Here is a 26,597-nt window from a genome sequence, read left to right as displayed (position 1 = left end):
ATTAACCCTTTATTACCAAGGGGTCCCTTCAACAGTTTTCTTTTGAAAACTTTGGGACCCCCGTCTGAATAAGTGTACTTACCTAACATCTTGTGTACAAATAAAAACACATTTTGACTTGACTTGACTTGACTCTCTATGGAGCCTCCGCTTCCATCCACGAACCATAATTAGATTTTTCGCTCTTTGAAACTCTTTAAAAATAATGAAGGTCGGTGGCATGTATTGATATTATTTTTTAACCAATTAACTATTCTTAGTTTTTGGGGAATTTCTCACCCTCAGCTGCTTGTTTTCTTAAAAATTACATTCGTTGCCTTCAAGATACAGTTTTTAGCCACAAACAAAATGGGAGCAAAATTAAAAAAATATTCAGTGCTGCTCTTTGTTAGCAGGGTCACAAACTAAGCAATGAGTGAGCCTGGTTCATCCAAAACAATTAAGGGCCTGAACTGGAGAAAGCAGACAAGCTATACTTGTCCTAAACAGTTTGGAAACAGCTCCACATTGACGAGTTAGGCACGTCCAAAACACTTAGGGTGTTAACATAGTTGTCATTCTTTTCAATACAGGTCTTGCAGCTTTTAACCCTTAGGGAGTGCGTGAATTCCTGTAGAAAAACAAATCAATCAGTCGCGTGCGAAGCCACCCGCGTGCCGCATGTTGCACCTTTCAATCAGACTGGAAATGCTTTCTATCCATCGCCTCCCTGAGTGCTACAAAAATGTGGTAATCACTAGGGCGATTTCCTGTGCACCACGCTGAAGGCGTCATGCTGTTTGTGGGCACATATCAAATAAACAATAATGACCGACGTTGACAATTGTGGCCATTTCAAATACTGTCACTCGGCAATCTTTTAGGGGCGAAGCTCCCTAGGGTCTAGCCTTGTCCGTCCGGCGTCCGTGCTCACATCGATCTTGCTGGTGCTCGTGTTCGTGATCGTGCTCGTGAGCTCACGTGCTTGTGTAGGGAAGAAAAAATATTATAAAAAAAATGTTTGCGCAGTCAACAGGATTCGAACCTGTGCGGGGAGACCCCAATGGATTTTTAGTCCATCGCCTTAACCACTTGGCCACGACTGCGGGACGAGTAGGGGGCTCTGAGATGTGGTAGTAACTCAAGAGCTGGGGATGTTATGGATGAAACGTTGCATGTAGCCGCTCAGTGTCTATACAGGAGAGGGCGCTGTGGTCAAATGCGCATATTATCGCGTTAAACTTTGCATGCATTGGCTCAACGTTTATAGACGAGAGGGTAATGCTGTCAAATGCTCAAATGCGTATATAACCACGTTCCATACCACACATTCTTTTTCTGACATGGATGAAAACGAACGAAAGGCTCGGCATGCTGTGGCTCAGCGTCTACGCAGACAAGCACCACCAGAGCCTCTCCCCAATCAACATCATTTACCACGTGGAGATGCGGTCATTTCTTTTATTATGATCCCTTCAACTGCTGCAATATACTCTGTTTTGACTGCTCGGTATGTTCGAGCAGTCCAAGAAAGTGTTGCAGAACTCGGAATTTTTAATTTCCTAGTTCATTCGTGCACTTGCTGGACAAGCATCATCATACTGCAACTTCATTCGATAATGAGCTTCAAGAGCTTTCATTGCTTCACTACCTAAAAAAAACAATGAATGAGCGCTGCTGCTCTTTAGCGCTTCAAGGGGAGCGTTCATTTTTTACGCCGCCACTGCGATGTGATGCTGGTTGTCTGCACTGTGCTTACGCCTGTTGGACACCCTTTTAGTGATAGTTACGAAGGGTGCCAACTTATGGGACAATGCCAGCATATTTTAAAATGTTATTGCATTTTTGAAAAATGTTGTGCAACGGTATTGGGTAGGAATGTTTCTCGCTTTACACAAGCTTACTGGCACTAGTTGCACCTAAGTATAGTCGTACGCAGAGGTCGGCATTTAGGTCGCCCTCACTCACCCTCACCCCTCACTCACCCTCATCCTCATTCTCACAGCTACACTCACCTTCAGCCCCTCACTCACCCTCATCCTCACAGTCACACTCACCTTCAGCCCTTCACTCACCCTCACTGAACCTTACGGCCTTTATGCACTCACTCATACCCCTCACACCTCTCACATGCTCATGGCCTTCATGCCAGTTACGAACTCACTGCACTCACGGCCCTCACACCCCTCACACACTCATGGCCCTCACGCCACTCACGCACTCACTGCCCTCGTGTTCCTCACAGACTTGCAGCCCTCATGCCCTTCATGCACTCATCGCCCTCACACACTCGCGGCCCTCAGGTACTCGCTGCCCTCACACCCTCACACTCCTCACGTACTCGTGGCCCTCGGGCCACACACGCACTCACTGCCCTCACGCCCTTCACGTATTCACTGCCCTCAGCCTCTCATGTCACTCATGTACTCACCGCCCTCACGGCCCTTATGCGCTCATACCCTTCATGCACTCACAGTCCTCACAGCCTTCACGGCCCTCACTCACCCTCACACTCGTGAATTTTCCTGGTTCAGAAACTCGCTCACCCTCACCTCACTTGTGAAGATGAGGGTAAGCGAGGGCACTCATGAGAGAGGTTTCCCGGGTTATGCTCGTATGCAACGCCACTGACCAAGAAGCTTCTTCGTCGCCGCGTGATGTCAAGAATGCAAAGGCAAACGTTTTCTTTCAGTCTCTCTTTTGCAAAACTCAATGACCAAGTTGTTGGGGTCGCATTGTTGGCATTGTCACTTCAATGCGATACCCAGGATTTAGTCATTGAGCTTTGCCATCCCCTTCGTAACAATGTCCTACAGTGGACACGAGCACTGCACGAGCGCTCGACCGGTCCCCGTGACGATCAAAGCCTTGACTTGCAGTCAGGCAGTGACTTGTGCCTAACCGCTGCGATGACGGATGTGGAACTCGGCGTTCGCCCTGTGCTTTGCCAGCTCCAGCGCGCTGCTACGATAAATATTGGCAGTGTATAATCTGCTCGAGATCACGTGGTTGCTTGTTCCGGCTGCGGGTTGTGAGGGTGAACGCTGCTCGTTTTTCTCATTTATTCTGGGAGAAAAAGGTGAATGCGTGTTTCATGGGTTAGGGATGTGGGGAATAATTTTAGGCAATATTTACTGAAAATACAAAAATCTTTGTGTCGCTCCTTTGAGCCTCTTGTTTGACTTGCCCACGTTCCCACTTGGCCTGCTACCCCGGGCGTCTCAGTTCGTGCGCCAGGAGTCGTGCTGGGAGGGCACAACCGCGGTGGACGAGCCGGCCGAGAGGGCATCGTGTGAGCGTTTCCAACTGGTGGTGACCAACGAGAACCGGGTGAGCAAGTACACCCTGTGGGTGTCCCGGGACGGCCAGGGCAGGGCGGTGCCCCGCCGCTACCTCATGATGGGCTACAACACCCTGCTGGGATCCCACTTCGACAAGTACGAGCTCATCTACCACGGCTTCTCCCGCAAGCCACTCCCATCGTCTGTGTTTGACATCACCCACCTCATCAGTGAGTGGCCTTTCGCTCCCCTGCTTGGGGGCTTGCCATCTGAAGCTCCCGTGTGCAGGAAAGTGAAGTAAACCTGCCCTTCACTTGCCAGCTTCTCCACCCCATGGGGGGAGGCCCTTGTCTCCCTCTTTCCCTCCCGGCAGACGATGCTATTTTTTAGCGTGGCTGTGCAACACCTCTTAGGACAATGTTCTCAAACTCGGTTCCCCAGACTACCCTTAGGGGTTCTCCGAACTCCTAGGTTTCTCCTCAGTCGTCCCTGACCCTAAGTGAAGTGTTCAACTAGCCTAAGCACTGTTTAAGATCCAAGCCATTCATTCACTAGTGCGTAAGCACGGCTTGCCCACGAATCTGGACGAAGCCTTTTCAGCGACCGCATAAATCGGCTCAGTTACATACTGCGTTACGATTTACCACAGGGGTGCCCAAAAATGGTGGAAGCGTCGCATAAAAATTAAAAGAAAGCAAAAAAACTTACCTGAGTAAAAGAAAAAAAAACAAAAAAAACGATAACTGTTTTTTTTCATCCACAGTGCCCCCGTCTTCTATGCACAACAGATGGTGGCGGCAACCCCGGCGCAAGCTAGCTGCGCGGTCACGCCAAAAGCAGATGCTTTTAGTCGTAAACGGTGCCCACTCAATAAAACGAATTAACTGGAGACAAAACAAACGATTCCGATGGTTCGGCAAATAATATCAGCTAGATGTCGTTCGCTTTTGGTGCAACCGGGTGGTAAGCTTGCACCGGGGTCGCTGCTGCTGTCTGTTGGTTGTTTAGGGGTGGAACGGCTGTGCCATTTGCGTCATCTTGTGCCAGACGCATTTGTCTGCGCCATCCTGCGTCATGTTGCAGAAACTGCGCCACAGCCTATACCTCGTGCTATTACGCACCAAAGCGCAAAACATGCACCAAAAAAATTGTATTTTGTCTTGGTTTTGGTTTTTATCGACTCAATTGCCAACAATGAGCGCGTTTAGCTTGGTCGACCTTATAATTCTTTGTTCTGTTTGTTCACCCTGTGTATCCCGAGTCGGAAGCGCGCAAAAAAACTTGGGGGTTGGATTCTAAGTGCTACATCACCAGCGAATGGATTGTTATGCCGAGGTGAGGTGGATTTGCGAAGCGTCAGATTGTCCAAGGCTCTGTGGCCCAGGATCCGGACGTCAGCCAGTTGAAAACAATGGAGCAAAAGATTCCTTTCAGTACTCCATTGTTAGAAGTTGGAACCGCATTCCCGCAAGATAAATCGTGATTTGATAGAACTGGAACGCAATTTGATTCGAAACCTTGCCGGCCAGCAGTGCTTATGCAAGCGGTATATCTGCTCGGCATACCTTGCTCCTGCTTATCGCTTCAAATACGATAACTCACTCCGTCAATTGGAATCTGCTGCTTCGATATTGAGTTGAACAATAGTATAAACTAAAAATTTGTTGCCCTGTTCCTCCGCACAACTGCACGTCCGTTGCTTACGCACGTCACGTGGTTCGCACATATAATTACTATGTCAAGCACGTGTGGGTTGTGCGATAAGCAGTGCTGGTTTGCATTTTAAGCAGCTGAAAGCCACTGAGAAATTACTAAGAACACTATCTTCAAAAACATATGGTACTTGCTTTTTGGTTCTCATTAAGGCACACAAAGTTTAAAGTTTTCACGTCTGTTACACTGTTATCCCATCTACCTAGGTCCCTAACCACTCATGTTCATCTGTGCTGTGAAGCACAATTGAAATTGCTCCCGTGCTCGTCTAAGACACAAGCTGAAGCGCAATGAAGTTGATCTGAGCTGCCCCTATCATCCTCCAGAATGTAGATTTAGCTGCTCCCAACCTGCTCCAAAACAGCTGTCTCAGCTGCTCCTGTGGCTGCTCCCAAGTACATTTCATGAGTTGGTTGTTGCACCAGTCAGAGGGTGGGTGCACAGCAGACGGGCACCGTAAATAAAAAAAATTGGTTATTCTTTTTGTTTTGTCTTTCTATTCGGGGTAAGCTGGTTCTTTTAAATTTTGGTGCAGTGCTTCCACCCCTTTCGGGCAGTTCTGTAGTCAATCATAGCACATTACGTTACCAAGCAGATTTACGAGGTCACTTTAAAGGCTTTGTCCGGATTCATTGGCACGTTCTATGTAGCAGACACCCACTGGTCTCTGTGCATTGCTCTTTTCGAGCTCTGTTGATTTCTGTACTGCTTTATTGCATCAGTGCCCAGACCGGGAAGTGTTCCCCGTCTATCAGTCGAGAACAACATATGTTTTTCGAGATACAAAATTTTGAGAAGCCCTGTCCTGGATAACACGGCCGGGGGGCTGAATTATTGAATTAAAAAGCAAATGTTGCGTCCAAATTGAATGCAAGTTGTGCGTCGGTGTTTCGGCTGAAACTCTTCTTCCATCGACGACAATGCGAGTCTATGTCGAACGCCGATGCAGCACTCGTCTCAGTCTCTTTTCGACGCGTTCAGAAAGGGCGTCGTCTGCTGGGAGGGAAAGAAGAAATATTTGAGGGCGAGGGTGTAAAGCTGAATACGATGGTTGGCGTTGCTTTCGGTATAGGCGGGCTTTGTTTGCCTACATCTCCTACATAAGAAGGCAGTAGTTCTGGTTATTTTATGTTTGATGCCGGAGGCCGGCGCGGAGCAGATTTGACGTGAGTACTGCGTCGACATTTAGCTGTGACTCGCCAAACTCTGACTTCTTCCTTTATTAACTGAAAAAAAAAAAAAAAGACGGTTTACTCGGTTTTTGTTGACTCCTGCCTAGTACATCAGGTGTCCAAGGCCACGGAATGACACTATCGTGTTATTTCAAAGACAAGGACAAACTTTTGAGTTTCTTTTTCACTTGTGAAAGGATCAGACACTGTTGCTGCCAAAACTCATATTACCTACCCCATGTATACAAATCGTTTTAAACCAAGGCAATGCAATTTCTAGGGTAGGCTACGGTATTCTCCAGACTATAGTCCGCAGGGGCTGATTTCAGCTGAAGAAAAATTGTTTCTCCACGGCTAGTCCGCACTCCGTGCATAGTCCGCACCTGGTGCCTAGTCTGGACGTAAACCTTATCCGTAGCACACTTTGACAACTGCCTGCTTTAATAGCGTACAGAACAGCATTTTATATACACAGGGGTGGAACGGCTGCGCCATTTGCGCCATTTTGCGCCAGATGCGTTTGTCTGCTCCATCCTGCGCCATTTTGCGGAAACTGCGCCACAGCCAATACCTCGCGCCATTATGCACCAAATCGCACAACGTGCGCCAAAAAAATTGTATTTTGTCTTGGTTTCGGTTTCGATCGACTGGATTGGCAACAATGAGCCCGTTTAGCCTGGTCTGCCTTGCAATCCTTTGTTCTGTATATCCTCCTTGTGTATCCAGAGTCGCAAGCGCGCGAAAAAAAACTCGGGAATCGTATTCCAAGCGCTACACCACCTGCGACTGGATAGTTATTCTTCAAGTAAGTTGGCCGAAATGTGGTCGAGTCGTTAAGCGTCAAATTGCCTGAGGCTCTGCGGCCCGGGGTCCGGACGTCAGCCAGTTGAAAACACACTAGCAAAAGATTCCTTTTAGCACTTCATCGTTACAAGTTAGAACCACATTCCCGCGAGATAAATCGTGATTTGATAGAACTGAAACGCGGTCCGATCCGAAACCTTGCCGCCCAGCAACTCTCACGCGAGCGGTAAATCTGCTTGGCGTACTGTAACCTTGCTCCTGCTTATCGCTTCGAATACAATAACTCCGTTAATTGTCGTCTGCTGCTTCGATATTGAGCTGCACAATAGGATAAACTCAAAATGTGTTGCCCTGTTCCTCCGTGCAACTGCACGTCCGTTGCTTACGCACGTCACGTGACTCGCACATATAATTACTATGTCAAGCACGTCTGGATTGTGGGATAAGCATTACTGGTTTGTACTTTGCGCAGCTGAAAGCCACTCGGAAATTATCAAAGACACTATCTTCAGAAACATATGGTACTTTTTTTGGGTTCTCATTAAGGCTCACAAAATTTCAACTTTTCGCATCTGTTACACTGCTATCCCATCCACCTAGGTTCCTAACAACTCATGCTCATCTGTGCTGCTAAGCACAATTGAAATTGCTCCTGTGCTCGTCTAAGGCACAAGCTGAAGTGCAATGAAAGTTGATTTGAGCTGCTCCTAGCCTGCACCAGAATTTAGATTTAGCTGCTCCCAACCTGCTCCAAAACAGCTGTTTCAGCTGCTCCCGTGGCTGCTCCCAAGTACATTTCATGAGTTCCACCCCTGTATACATGAACTGTCATCACCATACCTTCTTGTTCACCAAATCTATCTTGCCATATTGATTGATCTAGAGAAGGCAAATCCTTGTATAGCCTGCACCTGTAGATAATCCGTGCCATGTGAAATTTTGACTTGTAAACAGGTATAGCAAAAAAATACTGTGCTTCAAGAAAAAATTTGAAAGGAAAACGAGTGGACCAACTTTCAGGGTGGTCATCTTTTGGAATACTATTACAATCTCAAAATTTTTATACAGCCCCTTTATAGGATGTGCAGCAGTCCGAAGTTGCATGCACACGTACGTTGCACATGGCCTGTCTTACTTTTGCAGACGAGACCTGTCGCCGATTCCCGGGCCCCGGCGCCGAACACCTGGCACTCCACAGCCCCATGGCGGAGTTTATGAACGGCCATGATGCTCACATGCATTCCGCCTTTGACAAGTTCAGGGAGGATCACAGCCGTGACTACGGACACCATACTGAGCACGAGAGGCGACGTGACATCTTCAGGCAGAACCTCAGGTTTGACTCTCCTTAGGCTCTCCTTAGGACTTGGCTTTGTGTACAGTTGCAAACAACACGAAAAAGCTCAAGCGTGCACGTCGCTTCGAAGACCTCCGGTGCTAAAGCCGTGCTATCATTGAGGCTATTGCATGCACGAGCGGCATTTCAGTGGCTGTACAATTTTTGTCAATATTCCCCACTTGGTCGGCAGACAATTGACGAGTCAACGCTGACTTCGGCGCTATATTTGGATCGGCTTGTGGCATTTCGGTTAAAAGTTGAGAGCGAGGAATCGCGGGATTGAAAGTGCAGTGTTTGTGCATTGCGTGAAAAGGCCTTGAGATAAAAAATGATAAGTGGTTTTAGCTTATTTCATAGAGCACTATTGTCATCTTTTATCTTGCAAACTTACGATCGTATGTCCAAAAACTGATTGATAAACTTGCCAACCTGGTGGTTCCAGCCACCCTTGATTTCATATTTTGTCATGCAACGGCTCTATGACAGGCGCTAAAATTACCATTATTTAAGCAACGGCCAGTGACGACAAAGATTTAACTACTGGTTAAGCCTTGATAACATCTAACTTGTTTTTGATAAATAGCGCTGCAGGCGTTCCAAGCCACACGCTCGCCTGGGCTTTTTCATATTGTCACGAATGACAAGTGATGAAACGACGAAAACTGAAGTAAACTAAACGTTTAATGGGGCAAACTTGTGCCCAAATTAATAAAAGGAAAAGGAAACAGAACAAAGCAGGAGAGGGTCGCGGGCGTCGATGTCGGCGAAACCGCAGGATCGAGCGCTGGGGCGAGACTGACTCCGGCTCGCCACGCGGGGCTCCTTATGTACATGTTTGAGCTTCTGGAATAATCGGTGTCGAATGTTCGACGCATAGAATATTCGGACCTCGAACAAGCAACACAATTCTCGAATTTACCAGAAGACTAAATTGCAGGAATAAACAAAAGGACGCGTAACTCCCGGGAATCGAACCCTGGCTCTTCGCGTGGGAGGCAAGCGCGATAACCGTTAGGCCACGGCCGCGCTGCCTACTTGGCGCGCGGCATTATTCTCCCCCTTAAAAAGTGTATCATTCCGATGCAACACAAAACAAAACAAAGCACATAAAAAGGACGGGAAACTAAAGAGTCATTTGAAACACATTAGGTCCACAGTCCTATCGGCTTCAGGCGCACGACGTGGGCGACTTCAGGTCGTGGTGGGCGGCGTGATGATGTTCTTGTTCCGTCGGGCATCACCTCTTAGTTCAAATCTCCTAATCGACAAAGTACCTTGTAGGGTCCGAAAAACTGTTATAGGAGTTTCTCGCTGAGACCACGGCGGCGAATCGGAGTCCAGACCCATACTCTGTCTCCGGGCTGGAAGTGGACGTCCCGGCGACGAAGGTCCTAAAACGGTATTTAGGACCCTACAAGGTACTTCGTCGACTAGGAGATCTGAACTACGAGGTGATGCCCGACGGAACAAGACCATCATGCCCCGCATGATGTTCTTGTTTCGTAAGGTGCTGAGGCTCAGCACCTTACGAAAAACACCGCTGTGCGTCACCCCAAAGAACTCCCCGACTCAGCCGCAGTCGCCAGGATATCAAAAGACCTCTCTTCGTGGCCACCCAAGATAACGCCGCTTTTGCAGTTTGACATCGACCCAACCTTGCCTGCCCCACAACGACGACAACTCAGTGACCTTCTCGCCGAGTTCATTAAGTGCTTCTCCACGTCGTCAAAGGTGCGCCAAACGACCGTTGCGAAACATGGAATTGTTACTGATGACGACGCGCTTTCTGTTTATCGGTCACCGTTCCGTGTCTCTGTGAAAGAGAGAGAAGTCATCCAGAAGCAAGTTCAAGAAATGCTCGACAACGACATTGTCCAACCCTCAAGCAGTCCGTGCGCTTCACCGGTAGTCCTGGTGAAAAAGAAAGACGGGACTCTTCGGTTCTGCGTGGACTATCGCCGATTGAACGCCGTAACAAAAAAGGACGCGTAACTCTCGGGAATTGAACCCTGGCTCCTCGCAAGGGAGGCAAGCGCGATACCCGTTAGGCCACGGCCGCGCTGTCTACTTGGCGCACGGCATCACCCCGTAGTTCTTTCATGCCCCGCATTAGGACCTTCAGCTTCTTTTCTTCTGGGGCGTCAGGATCCGCGCGGCGGCTCAGTCGAAGAACATCTTCGACAAAGCTGACGACACTCTCATTAGGGCCCTGAACCCTCGCTTGAAGGAGGTCTTCGGCGCGTTCTCTTCGGTGTTGGTTAGTGAATGTTCTTCCTAACTCAGCCTTAAATTGCTCCAAGGTGGTGATTGATGCTTCATGGTTCTCGAACCAGTTGCGCACGGTTGCTTTTAAGGCAAAGTAAACATTCTGAAGACATTGTTCCAGTGTCCACCCATTATGGCGAGCCACTTGTTCGTACTGTTACACCCGGTCATTGATGTCTTCGTGGCTCTCGCCGTGGAAGGAAGCCGGTGTCCGAGGAGCGACGGGCAGGTAGATGACGAAAGGGGCGGCCGGGTTCTGCTGGGTCATCTTGATCGCCCTGGTTTTCGAGTTCTCGGGTAGAAGTCCCAATTCCGGGGGTAGGCCTTGCTTGCGGCGACTTGACCGGGCCTTGGTCTGGTCCTCTGCGAACGGTGGCCTCCTGGGGCTGAGCACGTCACTTCGCTGGCGTGTCTTCGGAGGGGTACGGTTCACGGGCATTAAATGCAAATACCCCGCACTTCCACCCAAATGTCACGAATGACAAGTGATGAGGCGACGAAAACTGAAGTAAACTAAACGTTTAATGGGGCGAACTTGTGCCCAAATTAATAAAAGAAAAAGAAAACAGAAGAAAGCAGGAGAGTGTCGCGGGCGTCGATGTCGGCGAAACCGCAGGATCGAGCGCTGGGTCGAGACTGACTCCGGCTCGCCACGCGGGGCTCCTTATGTACATGCGTGAGCTTCTGGAATAATCGGCGTAGAATGTTTGACGCATAGAATATTCAGACCTTGAAAAAGCAACACGATTCTCGAATTCACCAGAGGACTAAATTGCATGAATAAACAAAAGGATGCGTAACTCCCGAAAATCGAACCCTGGCTCTTCGCGTGGGAGGCAAGCGCGATAAACCGTTAGGCCACGGCCGCACTGCCTACCTGGCGCATTGCATTATCGTCCGCTACCTTACACTCTGCAACGTCACTAGCACAAACAAGCCATTGCCAGCTTCCTCTATTTTTTTTTTTTCAGTATTGAAGAACTGAAAGAAGGAAAGTGCTCAGTTGAAGTATGCGCCAGTACCTTTTCAAAGCAGAATGTGAAAAGGCACTGTAGTGACGTTTGCTTACGGTGTCACACAGTGTACCTGCACAGTCAATTTTACCCCCGAAAGAGATTCTTTTTAATATTTATCCATACTTTTGTGCTCAGAAACTTGCATTTTTATAGATGCACGAAAGCAGTGCCACATTTTTGGCCCACGGTCTCGCAGGGTGAGGACGACAACGGTGCCCAGTCGTCGCTACACCCGTGTGTCTGTCAGACACTGCATTGTTCAACAGCAGCAATGGGCCACTCATCAACACGATGAAGCTCACGGTATTTGTGACGAGCAATCGCTACTAAGAGCAATGTCCGAGACTGCGAGATACCTTGTGCGTCGCATTTCTGGTTGGCACTCACCGAGGGTTACGCCTCCGAAGGGTGCACAACTGCACCTTTCGGGACAGGAATCCTCGGCGGTGCAGCCAAACGTTCTCCGCCTCCAGGGTCCCCCGGAAGGTGCTAATCAGAACTGAAGGTGCACGATTCACACCGCTCGGGATGTTAGACGAGCGTCGGCCCTTCGGCGGCAGTGGAAGGAGCGCGAGACCTGGGTTTCTGTATATCTCATTGGAAAGGGTTAATGCAGGGATTCTATACACCTTTCCAAGAAACACCCCTGGGCCGTCGCCACGTTGCCGATGATGGTGCAGCTGGTGCGACTCTCGCGCTTCCTATCGGCCGTAAATCTTCTGCCACTCCCTTGGGCTGTTGGAACCTGTTCAGCGCGATTCTCCGCCCACGTTTTGCGGTTTTACATTTCAAGTTTTTCAGCCCCTCTTGAAAGTTTCCACTTTATTTTCCGTATGCATGCTGCATGCACTTTTTGGGTTATCTTCCACAGTGAGAAATAGGGCTGGCAAGTGTGTGCCATTCAAGCGTTTCTGCTTGACATTCACAAAGAATGAAGGAAGGGAAGAATGGTTGAATGGCCCTCGACGAAATTTTGCGGACGACGACAGCCGATCTTTCCTCTTCCAGAGGTAATCTGCATAGAGTCCTTCTCAGTCATCGCCAAAAATAGCTGTCTGGGTTGGGGTGGGATCAGTCGCGTCCATTCCTTTGCCTTGGTGCTGGTGGTGTTGTGGATGAAGGATGCTCTCCCCAAAACGTGCCCCAAAACAAGGTCTTCTTGGATTCCATTTGATCGTCAAGATGTGACTGTCGTCGACACTAGTGCTGCGTTATTTGAGATCTTTTTCTAATAAATCCTTTAACAAACATTTTAGTCATATCCGTTCTGTTATGCACGTACCCAACAAAAAAAGTTAACATTTTTAAATGTACTAATACAATGCTTTCTCAATATCCTCAAGAAAATACATACATAATAAAACACAAAAAAACATCGGGAAAAGACAGAAGTTAGCCGCCTGCAGTGTCTGAATTTGTGCCCATCGAAATCGACTGTCTGCTCGATCAGGGTTAGCAGGGATGCCGGCAAGAGACTAGCCTCAAACCCAGTGAGTGGGCTCGAAAAAGGTTCTCTTGTCCCTGGGGACGAGTGTTTCTTGGAAAGGTGTAAACAATGGGGGCTTCATTAAGAGCAACTGTTTTGATAGGAGCTCCCGGGTACTAGGAACAGATTGAGCTCCTTTAGTTAGTTTGTGGCAGTGTGCAATGAATATGCAGCCAGATTACATTACAGTTTTTGTGCTTGCAGCTGGGACACAATAGGCTAATTACTAGAGTCACTGAATGTTCCCAGAGCACCAATTTCATTCAGTCCGCTTACCGAAAGTCAATCCAGTTCTGGTTGGCTGGTTTAGCTCATGGCAGAAGTGATCAGTCTGCGATTTCGTGGATCGGCCCAAAACATATATAAAACGTTTTCATGTTACACGGCTACGGCGGGTACACACGGGTGAGAACTCTTGGCGTCAAGGAGTTAGGACAGAACGGAATTGATTTTCTAGTTTTTTTGTATGTCGAGTAGCTGCTAATGTGGTTCGCTAAAGAAGATTGCCAGATTTTTTTGCTCGGTCCAGTTGCGCTGGTGCTGCGTTTCAAACCGTACGCCTTAGATGCTAATCCGAACACTCGACTTCGATGATGTGTTTTGAGGCGAGGGAGAGAGAGAAAGACAAGACAGCGAGGAGCAAGTCACGCATCACGCATAATGAAGGAAAGAGCTCTAATGAAAACAAACCAGTGTCGCCACAGGCCAGGAACGTGGATTGAAGAGCTCACACTAGAACAAACGCTATACTGTATTCGCTTCGCTTAGACCGCACAGGGCAGCACCATATCTCAAAGATTGTGACGGCTGCACCGCGACTTGGTTTCAAAATGAAAAAAGATTGAGTTTTGGTACTCTGGAAACATTCAATGACTCTAGACTAAACATTAAAGGCCCTCATGGCTTTGGTGCCCTTTCTTACCTGTGTGGGAGATGTCAATGTTTGTTTTCTTGCATGTTTTCTATATTTGCGTGAAGTGGTTTGTGGCATTGATTTTGTTGGATACAAATTGAATATGCCTTTGAAATCGGACAATTTGCAAAGAATGTAAGACTTGTCCTCGAAAAGAATCCCATATCTGACTATAGGTTGAAAAGTGTCTTGCCTACACTTCCAAATCTTTTTACGGGTATTTGCGCTATGCTATTGAAGCAATGTTTATACGCCAAAGTGGTTTATATTTTCTTCAAAAGAAAGATACCAGTGCAGTCACGATGCTGAATGTTTTTAAAGCACACAGCGTTCAATGTGCTCGCGCAATGGCACGCATTGCATGGCCATGGAGGCAGTGCGTGTTTAATAAAGCGTGGAATGCTTTTCATTGGTATCCCCTACCCTCTGAAACTTGCTTGCCCATCGATACATTTCCCCACAAAACATAGCGGAAATCAATGTCACTTGATGATGTCACGTGTCGTCACGGTGTCAAGTTGCAGTGTCGCATACAATATGGCATTACTTCTCCATTCCACCGAGACGACCAATACAAATCCCCCCCTATACAAATTTGAACGTTTGCTCTTTAAATACTGCATTTCTTACATCATGGGGTAAGTGTTTTTATGGTTTAATCGCAACATTGGCACATCTGATTCGCCCATTGATGCGTAGCTATGATTCGAACACTCCCTATTGTCGCTAACAAGGTGGGAACGGCAGGAAGGGGCTTCAGTTGTCTCCTCTCCAGCGCGAGCTTTCTACATTTGACAACGCTTCAGCGTTTTGTGCACCTTGAGCGTACGCGCGCAGCCAAAGCACAAGGGAAAGCCAAAGCACAGCGGAAAGCCACAGTGCTGCAGAAGGCCAAAGCGCAGCAGAAGGCCAAAGCCCAGCGGAAGGCCAAAGCACAGTGGAAGGCATGAAGCACATGCCTTCCAGTCATTTGGCAGACTTGCCCTGCCGTTCTCACTCTGTGAGTGATTATGCGGAGCGCAAGCTTGTCTGCTTCCTGTACTGGGGTTGCAATGATGTCGGAATGCCGAGCTCTTATTGGCCGACTGAAAAAAAATAGTGGGTAGACCTCAAGGCATCAAGCATTGAGGTGAGAACCCTGCGCCTTTCAGACGTCACCATGACACCTGCGCAAAAAGCAGACGACTTGCTCTCCGCATAGTATGTGCATTAGTTTTTACAAGGTCTGTAGGCTTCTGCACCGCTGTATTACCTCAGAAAGGGGTTTGTCAAGAGTGAGAAGTTTAGGAACGTCTGCAGTATGTTGTATGATTTTAAAAAATAAAGGTCCCTGGCGAATTTTTCTTCTAGGTTCATCCACTCTACGAACAGGGCCAACCGCGGCTACACCGTAAAGGTGAACCACCTGGCTGACCGTAGCAGCGACGAACTGGGCTACCTGCGTGGGCGGCTGCAGTCGCGGGCGCCCACCAACGCCCTGCCTTTCCCGAAGGACAGGTTCAGCTCGGACTTGCCCGACTACGTGGACTGGAGGCTGTATGGTAATGTGACTCCCAAGTTGGATGTCTCCTACCCGCTTTAGGCGAAACCGGGGTTTTCCTTTACAAAGAAGCCCACATCGCCGTGAGGCATTTTAGCAGCGGGTGGGGTTTACGAAGCATTCATAAAACATCACTGAAATATGAATATATAAAAAAATCTGTCAAACACAACTAGTTAGAAACACAAAGAAGCATTCCTGTAAACATATCTGATCGATTTTGTTTAAATTATCTATCAGCATAACCAATGTAAAAAGGCCATTATCTATTGTACAATTGGATTATAAGAAGCACTATCAAAATTTGCTGGAAAGATAAAAGCACCATCCATCAAACACGAGCCAAAGAACTATTCAAAAGGCTATTTTGAAAATTTGTCAAGAATACATCTTTATGCTGCCTATTCCACTCTTCAGTGGTTTTCGGGATATAAGAAAAAATTGGGCAGGCTGTATCGAGGATGCAGCTGCAAAGGGGTATCTGAAAGGTGTTGTGCTCGCTGCAGAGGGGGTATGGACACTAGGGTACAGAAACAATGTAACCAAATATGCAACTTACATTTATTCATGCATTACAAAGCTTACATGCTCAAGTTATGCTGAAGCCAGTAGGGTTTTTATGGTCTAGTTGTGCAAGTGTGCTTGCTCCCTATTCGTAATAGTGGGCCCGTTTGTTTTGCACGCTTGCTCTGGTTACTCTGAGGGGGTGACGATGGGAGTGGGCCACCTTCTGTCTTGCTGCCCGAGTTTCTTCGCCATTTTTGGGATCTTCATATCGAATGTGGGGCACCGCAGCTAAGCACCCGGAAAATTTCTGCAGCAAATTACACGCTTGTAATCCTTGTAACTCCTGAAGACCACCGGTTTGAGTTCGATGGATTATACCTTCTATGGCAGAGTGAGCTCACTTGAAGGCAACCACATCCGCTCAGATAGTCAAACGTACTGCCGATCTATGCCTCTGTGAACACCGCGGACGAGGCTAAATTTATCTTAGATTGCCTCGAGCGTGGTGCGACAACGACACAAGTTGTGCGTGCGACACATGCATGATCACGTAATGGCTTCTTTCCTGTACACAACGATACCAAAGGAAGGTGCGCAAGTAGTACAGTTGCAACAATATAAGCAATATTAGAGTTACACGTTTTAGTGAGCGAAAGCCTACCGACCAAAGTGAAAGACATTTCACAACAAAAGCAAACTCATCAGCGCGACAAGAGTGTGGTCGGATTTTGCTCGTGTGATCCACTCTTCCTGATATATAAAGCTCTGTAATATCCGGAGAGGGTAGTTGCAGAATACTGCTCTGTCGCCACTTTCGACGGAATTTCGATTCCAGCAACTCTGCTGGAACTTGAGATTGCGCATAATTAATTCTTTGGTCCCGTTTGCCTAGGTCTTAGGAACTCGCTTAGAAACTCGTCGTGTGGAGAGATTGCTTGGCTGAACATCGTCTTTTCCGTCATCTTTGTTTCCTTGCGATCCAGGAGCGGTGACGCCCGTGAAGGACCAGGCCGTCTGCGGATCCTGTTGGAGCTTCGGCACCGTGGGCGAACTGGAGGCCGCACTCTTCCGCAAGGCAAGACGCTTTTCCATGTTTGTAATTGAAGCTGTTGATGCCATCAAAAAGAAAAAAAAAAATGATTACTATTATAACGAGAGCCTGAGGCCGCGTAAATTTCCCGCACTCGGGGGCATAGCATAAGTGAAAAGGCAATGGAAATAGGAGAAATATCGGTTTGTTTTGACTTCACTCATCTTCACTGCACAGGTCCTTCCGCTTACAATCCACTTGGGAGCTACACAGATAAGCAGCAGCACAGGGCGGCCCCCGTCTGGTAGTTCCTTTTCCTTTGACGTGAGCTCCCCAGCAGTCCACAAGCAAAGCAAGGCGGGAAGCAGAAACACCAACACACAAAACACCAGACCACTCTAAAGCGGAAACTAAAAAATGCGCAGGCAGAAAAAAAGACTACTGAACTTGATACACAATCACACTTATTCTTGTTCTTGTCCCTTTACATAAACAAACACGTTGTGTTGCACGATTGCGTAAACACGGTCAATGGTCTTGGCTTGGCTTGTGTTGACTTGACTTGACCTGGCCTGGCTTGGCTCGAATTGGCTAGTGCCCGCATGGCGCGCTCCGTTTCTGCGGCGTGCGCACGTTGTACAAACACAAAAGCGATAAAAATGCTTTTTGGGTTTTCTATTTGCCCCTTCATGGTGGCCCATTAGCTAATGAATTCCCTCCCACACCCCCACTTCTTTTCCCACCCAATCTTTTTCATTGAGCCGGAAGGATGGCTTTCTCCTCTGGCTTTGTCCAGACTCTCGCTCCTCGTGGCTGAACTCGATTCCGAATATAACGCGACGTCCGTTTTGGAGCACATAATTTCGAGAAAAAAAAAGAACTCGCGTTATATTCATGCAAATACGGTAATTATAAGCAGGTATGCCACACATGAGACATTGGTGAAATGTATTCAATAACTTTATTCATCCCTCAAAAATGTTGTCTATAGTGGACTGTTTAGAGAGAACACGACACCTTAAAACAAAATGAAGTTTGTTCATCCAGCAGAAAAGCAGTCTACACTTCGTTTCACCTTATGTCCGAACGCAGTGGATGCTACGAGCCATCGTCGCAGCGAATCTAAGGCCGTGTGAGTGTCTTGAGACCTTGGAGAGGGGGCACAGCGACGTGTGGGAAGTGTATCGCGGGCTACCTCCACAGAGCGGGCTGGACTACGATAGCTCATAGCGTCCACTGCATCCGGACTTAAGGTGAAAATGAGTACTCTAGCGTAGAGCATTAGCCCTGTCGAGTGCGCTTCTTGCCGAGCACCGGCGCACTGTGGAAAAGCAACACCTGCGGAAGCCAGCTCCGGGGGTATTGCTTCTCCGCTGTGCACTTGTGCTTGGTAGGTAGTGTGCTCAATGGGACCGCGAAGACAAAAAGTATGAATTACAGGGAAACACCATTTAAATTAAGCGGTTTATGAATACATTAAAAACGTAGCGAGACAACCAAAATTGAAAAATCTGTTTAAATTAACCAGAAATATGAAATATCCTAGCTTCAATTATCGCGACCCTACTGTATTTCTTTGTATATTTGAAAAGATACTGGTGTTCAAAGCACAGATAATTGGAAAGGGCTTACTGTTGAGGGCTCATGTCGCTCATATGCCACAACCGGACAGCATCAATCCACCACTTCCCCGGAGAACCGGTACCCCCTGGCAATCACTTCGTTCGAGGATTCCTCACTAGGGATGCCGCAAACTTTTTTCGAACCGAAGTTTCGACTATCGAATCAAGTGGTTCGAAAGGTTTCGAATTTTTGAACTTTCTATATTGTAAAATTCGACGGAAGTAGAATTTTCAAACTTATTAAACTAGCAAGTTCGACGCGGAAGACTCCCGTTCTGCTGCAGGTCGCTCTCTGACTTGACAGCTCACGGAGGCTTCAGCAGCTGGGAGTTGAAACGCCGTGACGACGGCAACAGTTGCGTTTTCTTTCGGAACGTCCGCGCCCAAACGCCGGGATCGCAAAATCCAACAGCCTGACACTCCGGCTTTTACGACATCGTTTGTTGCCACTTCTGAACCACTTTCGACGCGTGGGTGGGACGGACGCTAAACGGTCCAGTAGGAGACTCGTTCCAAGCGCCGAAATTCTCCGGTAACGTTTGGCGGCGGCATACTTCACTCCACAGGGGCCGTACGGATGTCCCGACGTACGGCCTCCCGTGACAAACACCCCTTGTGTCGCAGACGGGGAAGCTGACCCGGCTCTCGGAGCAGCAGCTGGTGGACTGCAGCTGGAACCAGGGGAACAACGGATGCGATGGAGGAGAGGACTTCCGCGCCTACGAGTACATCCGTGCTCACGGCCTCGCCACCGACGAGGACTACGGGGCCTACCTGGGACAGGTGCGCTTGGGAGAAATCTGCTACTGGAGCTTTTTTTTTTTTTTCATTAGCGATTCTTTGATGCCCAACACTTTACTTTGAATACTGGAATCGTACAGGACTCTAATGCGGTTTTAGAACACACGGAATAACAGAAGTCTGGTTTCCTAAAAAAAGTACCTTTTTTTATTAGTGTGTTGCAAATATTTGAATTATCAGATACAGTGTAGACCGCATATAACGTATGTCGCGGGAGTCGTGAAAATCCGCACTATAAGCGGTACCGCGTTATAACCAAAACATCAATTTTTCAGGCCAAAATACATGCCATGAGACAACTTACCTTTGTAAAAGAATTTATTTTATGTTAGATGAAAAATAAAGCTTAGTTTGAGGAAAGTCTTTATTTCACCAGACTAGTACAGTTCTCTCTCAAGTGTGTCGCACATTTTGAAAGAAATGAGCGACTTCTGCCTGGCGCAGCCTTTTATTGGCGTCGCGGGTTGCGGGCGGACTTTGCGAGCGTTCAGGATTGCTAACCCTAATCACTTTTCTCAGGCGATGAAAATGCGTAAAATTTGCATCCTTCATACGGCACGCGCCAGTAATACCTTGAACTTGAGCACATGCATGAAGTGCACCAAATAAGAAATCCGGGCGATGTTCGAGGTCACAAATGCTTAGAAAGCACCACTGTAGTCGAAGTAAACAAACACGACGACACGGGCGTTTCTGCTGTCTTAAGAGTGCCGCCACGACATCGCCGCACGAGTAGGTGGATCTTCCCTTCTAGTACGTGCTGGGTTATCATAGCGACACACAACGAAAATTCACAGTCAAGGATATCGCTTTTACGCGGAACGATGAGATGAACGGCGTCTGCGACGACGATTACAACCGATGCGACGCCATGTTTGCGGATAGAAGCAGCCGGCCCGCGACCGGCATGCATCGCGCGCGAACACTTCTCCTCGACCTGCGATTGGTCTGTCGTTGCGGTTGTTTCGAACGCAGCAGAGGGACGCGCGCACGTGAACGACACGTGCGTGTGTCCCTCCGTCGCTATGGCAACTGAAGCCTCTCTCTTCGCTCCTCCCCCCTTCTTCGAGCAACCTCCTTGCCCCGCGAGTGCCGCTTGCCATGCTTGCTCGCGCCGTCAGCGCCGCTATCTAGTGTCGCACAGGGAAGCGTGCTCGCTGCTCCGGTCGGCGGCGCGGTCGGCGGGCTGTGCCAAAAACCGCACTACATAACCGGTATTTCCCTTCGCGCGCCTGCATTTTAAGCGGTATGTAATTACATGGAGTTCTATGGGAAGTGAACGGGTGGTTTAAAAAAACCGCGTTATACCCGGTTCTGCACTATAAGCGGTTACGTTGTAAGTGGTCTATACTGTAGTAGTTTCGAATAATACGCTATTTGATATACGCTATGAGATATTATGTGATACTATTCCTATTTTTTTTTTTCGAAGTGTTGATTGCAGCGGGTTAGCCCTGTTGAGCGCGCTTCTTGACGAGCACGGGTGCACTGCAGAGAAGCAACACCCCTGGAAGCGAGCTCTGCGGGTGTCGCTTTACTGCGGTGCACCGGTGCACCCATGCTCAACAGGCCTAACCCACCGAAATCAACATTTCAAAAAGTACAAATATTGCAGGCATGTGCATAGGGGGAAAGCACACTTTCAAAGCAGGAGGGTGCACGCGTGCGCCGGGTGTGTTTAAAAAGAAACTGAAGCTGTGTGAATGTTGATTGAACTAAAATTTTCAAAATTTAATTGTGGCGTTCATGCAAGAGTATTTGTTGGAAAGAGATGCCCTGACTATCTGTGCCTATAATTTAAGATTTTTTTTTATTTTTATTTATTTAAGATTGAAGAAAGTATATTTGCATATAGGAAGTTTTATAAATCCCCTTGATTAGGTATACCTGGGCATCTCTATTGATTTCATTTTATGTCAAATTCATCCTTTTTTTACCATTACACTGTAGGCATTCAAATTTCCGAGGTCACGGTTCATAAGTATGGTTAGATTAAAATTAACTTAGCTTAGAGATGGACAAGTAGAAGCCTGGAAGCAACCTTCATGAGTTCAGCTGGGTTTTCATTCAAGCGTGGTGCAACTGTAGTGAAAGGCTTAGAGAAACTATACAGTTAAAAAATATTCGGCCAAAACCAACCACTATTCGCTTCGCAGTAAAAATCAACTGCTTGCACATCACTACTTTTTTCATAAACATGTTGGAAGTGTTGCTCGTGAGTAACATTTGGTATCTGCAGCACTAATTCACATCGATTGACTGAAAGCAGTTATGACCTGGGAGAAGGCACGGGTGCATTTTGAATTTCGCGCAGTAGAGAATGGTATAACCAAATTTACAATATTTGCGCCCGTTTTTCTTGATGCAGTTTTGAGACCAGTGGTGCACGCCATCACGCTATCCACTGTCGGCTTTGGTTTTAAAGGACGAGGGATTGGTTTCCAAAACGCATTTCGATCCTTCACTGCTAAGCGCAGGTATCCTCATTCGTTGAGAGGCACATGGCTCGGGAAAAATAAATCTTGAGCTGTTGTTCCTTTTCAATGCTGAGCGTCAAAGGGCTAATCTGACTGATTAAGGATCTTCAGTCACAAACTTGCATAATTGAAACAGTTTTTTAAAGCACCACATTTTTTAAATAAGGGGTCTCCCATCATCTCAGCATTCATTTGCTTATCGCATACTAGTTATTTTTTTGTCACTGTTATAATATGAATGTGTCAATTCATTTTGTGTGCTGTTTTTTTACATTATCTAGGTAACTATTTGCCCTGACATTGTGTTAAGGGGGGACACTGGCTAGAGGTTGAACTTCTGAACTACTCAAATGATCGGAATGAAATTTGCAGGGGAGATTTAACTTCAGATGTAGGTGTATTGTGCAAGCTTTCAGCTCTCTAAGACAACTTTACATACCTGCATAAGAAGATGTGTCACTCTTCGTTAAGAAATCTATGATATGCAAATGAAGCTATTAAGCACCATTTTAACTGCTTGAGTATAAAGTGGGAGATGTGGGACTTCGGGCTATCTGGTTTTTATAACTCAAATGTAAATACTTCAAGAAGAGTGATTACCTCAAAATATGAGATGCATATCTGTCCCATGTCAATTTTTGAAAACATAGCTTTTTTTCAATGAGGACTTTAATGTAAAACAAAATAAAGTAGATAACCCAATTCCCCAGTAAATTTCAGTTTAGAAACATCTTGATTGTGGTATCAGAATAATTTTACCTTCGAACAAAAGATTCCTTCGTATGACATTTGCAGCAAAAAGCGGAACTGAGAAAAATGCATTCGAACATTGAACTCCTTTACTTTGTTACTGTCTCACATTGTGTCGAAAATATTTTTTATCAACATAACTATTTGGTGCATGGCTATGAACTTTAGTGTAAGGGTGTATAATTAGTTTCTAAAACCGAAAACCTCAAAATTGAAAAATGACTTTTTTTTCAAAAAATTTTGAAACTCAGGCCCATGTCCCCCCTTAATATTTATGTATTTTAGGTGTTTCAATATCAGTGCCTGTTATCGTAATATTTTATAAAAATTGGCCCAAACTAGCCAAATTGGCTTGTGCTGAGATGGTCTTTTAGTAACTCGTAATATGCATTGACTTTAATAAAAAAAATTGATTGATTGATTGATTGATCGACATACCGTTTTCAAAATTCAGTCCTCACCCTGTGCAGAGACGAGCACGACGCCGTAAATGACGGCATTCCACAGCTTCTTCTCGGCAGGAAAGGCGAACGTCCTCAAAAGCAGAAAGTGAGGGATCGATTCTTACGTCAGTCCTTTTACGTAGCCTTTGATTGACAAAGTCTAGGGTGCTCGATTTAGCCAATCTCGTTCTCTCGTCACCCTCATTATGCGGAAATATTGGAGCTCTCGAGACTGCCACCAGATGGCCCTTCTGAGAAGGATCTATCGAAATGAAATTCCCCCATCACATCAGCCTCAGCACTGTGATTGTCGACATGTCTTCGCAATCGAAGATTCCGTTTGCCGAGGTTCTGGACAAGATTAAGAACGATTCAAACGCTGAAATTGGGAGATAAGCGTATATCGGTAAACTAGAAGGTCTACAAAACTGAAGCCGTAAGTGAAAAGACCAGATCCAGTCCGCGGGCCACCGGTTTCCGAACCCCGTTCCAGAGGATGGCTCCTTGGTTGCAGGACGGCATTTGCCACGACACCAAGGTGAACGCAACAGTGACCACCATCAAGAACTACATCAACGTGACGGACAAGGAGTCGCTGCAGAAAGCCCTGGCCAACGTGGGGCCCGTGTCAGTCTCCATCGACGCGGCGGTCAAGGCGTTCACCTTCTACTCCAATGGAGTCTTCTACGACCCCAAGTGCCGTAAGCACCGGACTTTTTCTCGTTTGTGACTCGGACGCACGGTAGGAAAGTAAAACGGTACCGCTCGGAAAACTTGTTAGCGCGGGCGGCTAGGGATGGGCATGTGGAAGGGGACACAGATAAGCTGGCGTGTGAGTACATGCTCGATCGTAAACTTACTCGCACTTGTTTGTAACAACGGGTCTTGTTATGTATCGTAAAAACCCGCATACAATGCAATGTTTTGTTCCCCGGTTTTTAAAAGAATGGTTATCTCTGTGGTCGAGAGCATGGGCAACGGTGAGGTGGGACAAAAGTTTACGACGAACGGAGGCTGCGTTCATGGATGGAGGAGATCGAAACATGCCGTTTTCGCGTGCGAAAGCTCAAGAAAACATTTTTGGGCGAGGGCCGAAGAAAGCGAAGTTCTCCGAAACCGGTCTGGACCTGACTTGGTTCGTGAAAGAACAATGTCCTCTACACCATGCCGTAAACACTGTGCTGCTGCGGGCAAAGGCTATGGACCTGCATGTTCCTGCGTCGCTCTATATCTGGATCAAACTTTTTCTCTTTCTTTTCACGGGTCTTGGATTGCATTTTCTATTATGTGCAGGTTTTAGGGTATGTGTAGCTGGGGAAATATGAGATTTGGAAGAGCATGCAGTGACATCCTGTTTTCTTACTTTGCCGATAAATCAATAAATTGAAACACCCTCTGTAGGGATTTTGCTGGGCTGAATTGTGGCGAGAACCTGCGCATCAGTGGCGTAGCCAGATTTTTTTTTTTTTCGGTTAGGGTTGAGGTGACTGGGATCCATGACTTGGGGTGCGGAGGGGGGGTTTAAAATGCATGTGTATATATTATAGGGTCGGCTGAATTTCAGGAGAGGCTGAAGCACCATAAGCCTCCCCCCTGGCTACGTTACTGCCGCGCATTAGGTAATGAAACGCTGTAAGATAGTGGAATGTGTTTGGGTCAAAACTGCATTCCACTCAATGACTGCCACAAACTGTTTCGTTTTTTGTTAATTTGATGAAAGAAACATACAGACAACCTTTGGTGCCGGAGTGAGGTCTCGTTTATTAAAGGTAAAATTAAATAAAAAGGAGATGCCTCGGGTTTTAGTGAGTGTCAAGGACACATAGGTGATGACGCGATATGATCCATCCTCCTGTTCTTGACGCAACAATGCTCCCAAGCCGTGGGATGACGCATCTGCCGATACAGTCAATCTTTTGGTGACGTCGTAAATTCCAAGAACGGGGCAGGTTGAGAGGATTTACTTCCACTCTCTGAAGGCTTTCTGCTGAGGATGATTCCAAACGGAGTCCACTTTGGAACTTTTGTTATGTTTGCAACCCGATAAATGTTGCAGAAAATCGATCGTGTGAAGCCACCGTATAGCAGACAATTGATCTGCTGTATGCTGATGACTTAGAGGCAAACCATTCCCAGTTGTGAAATTTTCTGCTCGTAAAAAATATTTCCAGAACTGCACTCTCCAAAAATCGCTATATATCAAGCCCGCAAGAGCATGGTCGTTTATAAAAACAAAAACAAAAGTAACTCCCTTGATCGTGCTGACTAAGGCTGGGAAGCACAGAACGTGTTATGTATTAGCTGAGCACATGCTATGTGTATTTGTTGTAGGATCTCATGAGGTCACAGGACTGGGATGTCACATGATGTCATGGTGTCACAACGGCATTTGACATGATGACATGTCATGACGATGTCATAATAACGTCATAATGTTGTTATGTGACGTCGCGGTCTCTCGTGACGGTACGACGGGCTTTCACGACAGTTTTCTCGTAGAATTCGACTGATAAAACACTGTGTGTTACTAATGCAGGATACAATTTCTTGCTTTCCGTATCCAAACCTGTCGTTTTAAGCCGCGACCTCCGGGTTTTCGGCGCGCTTGTCCCCCCCAGGTAACGACACGGACGGCCTGGACCATGCCGTGTTGGCCGTGGGCTATGGAACCCTGCAGGGGGAGCCCTACTGGCTGATCAAGAACTCCTGGTCCACCTACTGGGGAAACGACGGCTACGTGCTCATCAGTCAGAAGGACAACAACTGCGGGGTGGCCAGCCAGGGCACCTACGTCGAGCTCTAGCATTTCAAGACGACGAGCCCTTCTGCACAATACCCTTGCAAAAGGTCTCTTTTGCAGACAAGGTTAACACAACTGGTTTACATATATGGAGAAATAGACACAATTTTTCTATGTACATAAAGAAATGCCTGCAATAAACGGAGCTGAACGTTTGTTTAAAACGCGGGAGGTCAGTGTGGTGTCTTCGCTGTAGATGAGAAATTCAGCCGTCGTGGTGCCACTGCTAGCCTGGGGTTTTTAACATGCATCCCTCAGTTGTGATACACGATTGCATGCCGGTACAATGTTCAGATCGAAACGGGCAGGGGTGGATTTTGAATCCCCCGGAATCCGTAGGCGCTGCAGTGCGAGCTTCCGGGACGGAGGAATGCGGGGCAAAAAGCAGAGAAGCCGACATAACTCAAGGTCCAGGAGCGTTCTACCATACCAGTGGCGTCGGAAGAAGAAAAACGGAGCGGGGGGGGGGGGGGGGGGGGTTTCTAGCCCCTTCTCCCCCCCTTCAATATATTTCTTACTGTTAAAGAAAACAATATGAAGAATGAGGTCGTGGTCAAAGTTATTTTAATCTGAAATTAGTTATGCACATGGTTGGGGAAAAAACCCCGAGACTGCGGGTAAACGACACAACACTAAAAAGTCTCTCAGAGACTTTTTAG

The 26,597-nt window shown here is 47.2% G+C and overlaps 1 protein-coding gene and 1 non-coding gene across 2 annotated transcripts in view; one reads left to right on the top strand and one right to left on the bottom strand.

The window, feature by feature from the left end:
* The window catches only part of LOC8030941 (digestive cysteine proteinase 2), a 37,072-nt gene extending 10,970 nt beyond the window's left edge, over positions 1-26,102 (top strand). Inside the window, exons 4-10 of the mRNA XM_029972398.3 lie at positions 3,205-3,490; positions 8,093-8,285; positions 15,319-15,509; positions 16,999-17,090; positions 19,292-19,450; positions 23,653-23,839; positions 25,757-26,102. Of these exons, the coding sequence (XP_029828258.3) occupies positions 3,205-3,490; positions 8,093-8,285; positions 15,319-15,509; positions 16,999-17,090; positions 19,292-19,450; positions 23,653-23,839; positions 25,757-25,941 (1,293 nt within the window). The 3' untranslated portion in view covers positions 25,942-26,102. The remainder of the gene's footprint in view (positions 1-3,204; positions 3,491-8,092; positions 8,286-15,318; positions 15,510-16,998; positions 17,091-19,291; positions 19,451-23,652; positions 23,840-25,756) is intronic.
* On the bottom strand, positions 1,004-1,085 carry Trnas-aga. Its single transcript has one exon. It is a non-coding gene; the product is annotated as a tRNA-Phe (tRNA).
* Positions 26,103-26,597: the final 495 nt, after the last annotated feature.

This window comes from Ixodes scapularis, unplaced genomic scaffold (genome assembly GCF_016920785.2).
Source record: "Ixodes scapularis isolate PalLabHiFi unplaced genomic scaffold, ASM1692078v2 PGA_scaffold8__174_contigs__length_109621045, whole genome shotgun sequence".
Taxonomy (NCBI): Eukaryota; Metazoa; Arthropoda; class Arachnida; order Ixodida; family Ixodidae; genus Ixodes; species Ixodes scapularis.
Note: the sequence above shows the minus strand (reverse complement) of the source record. Positions and strands in the feature narration are given on the sequence as shown.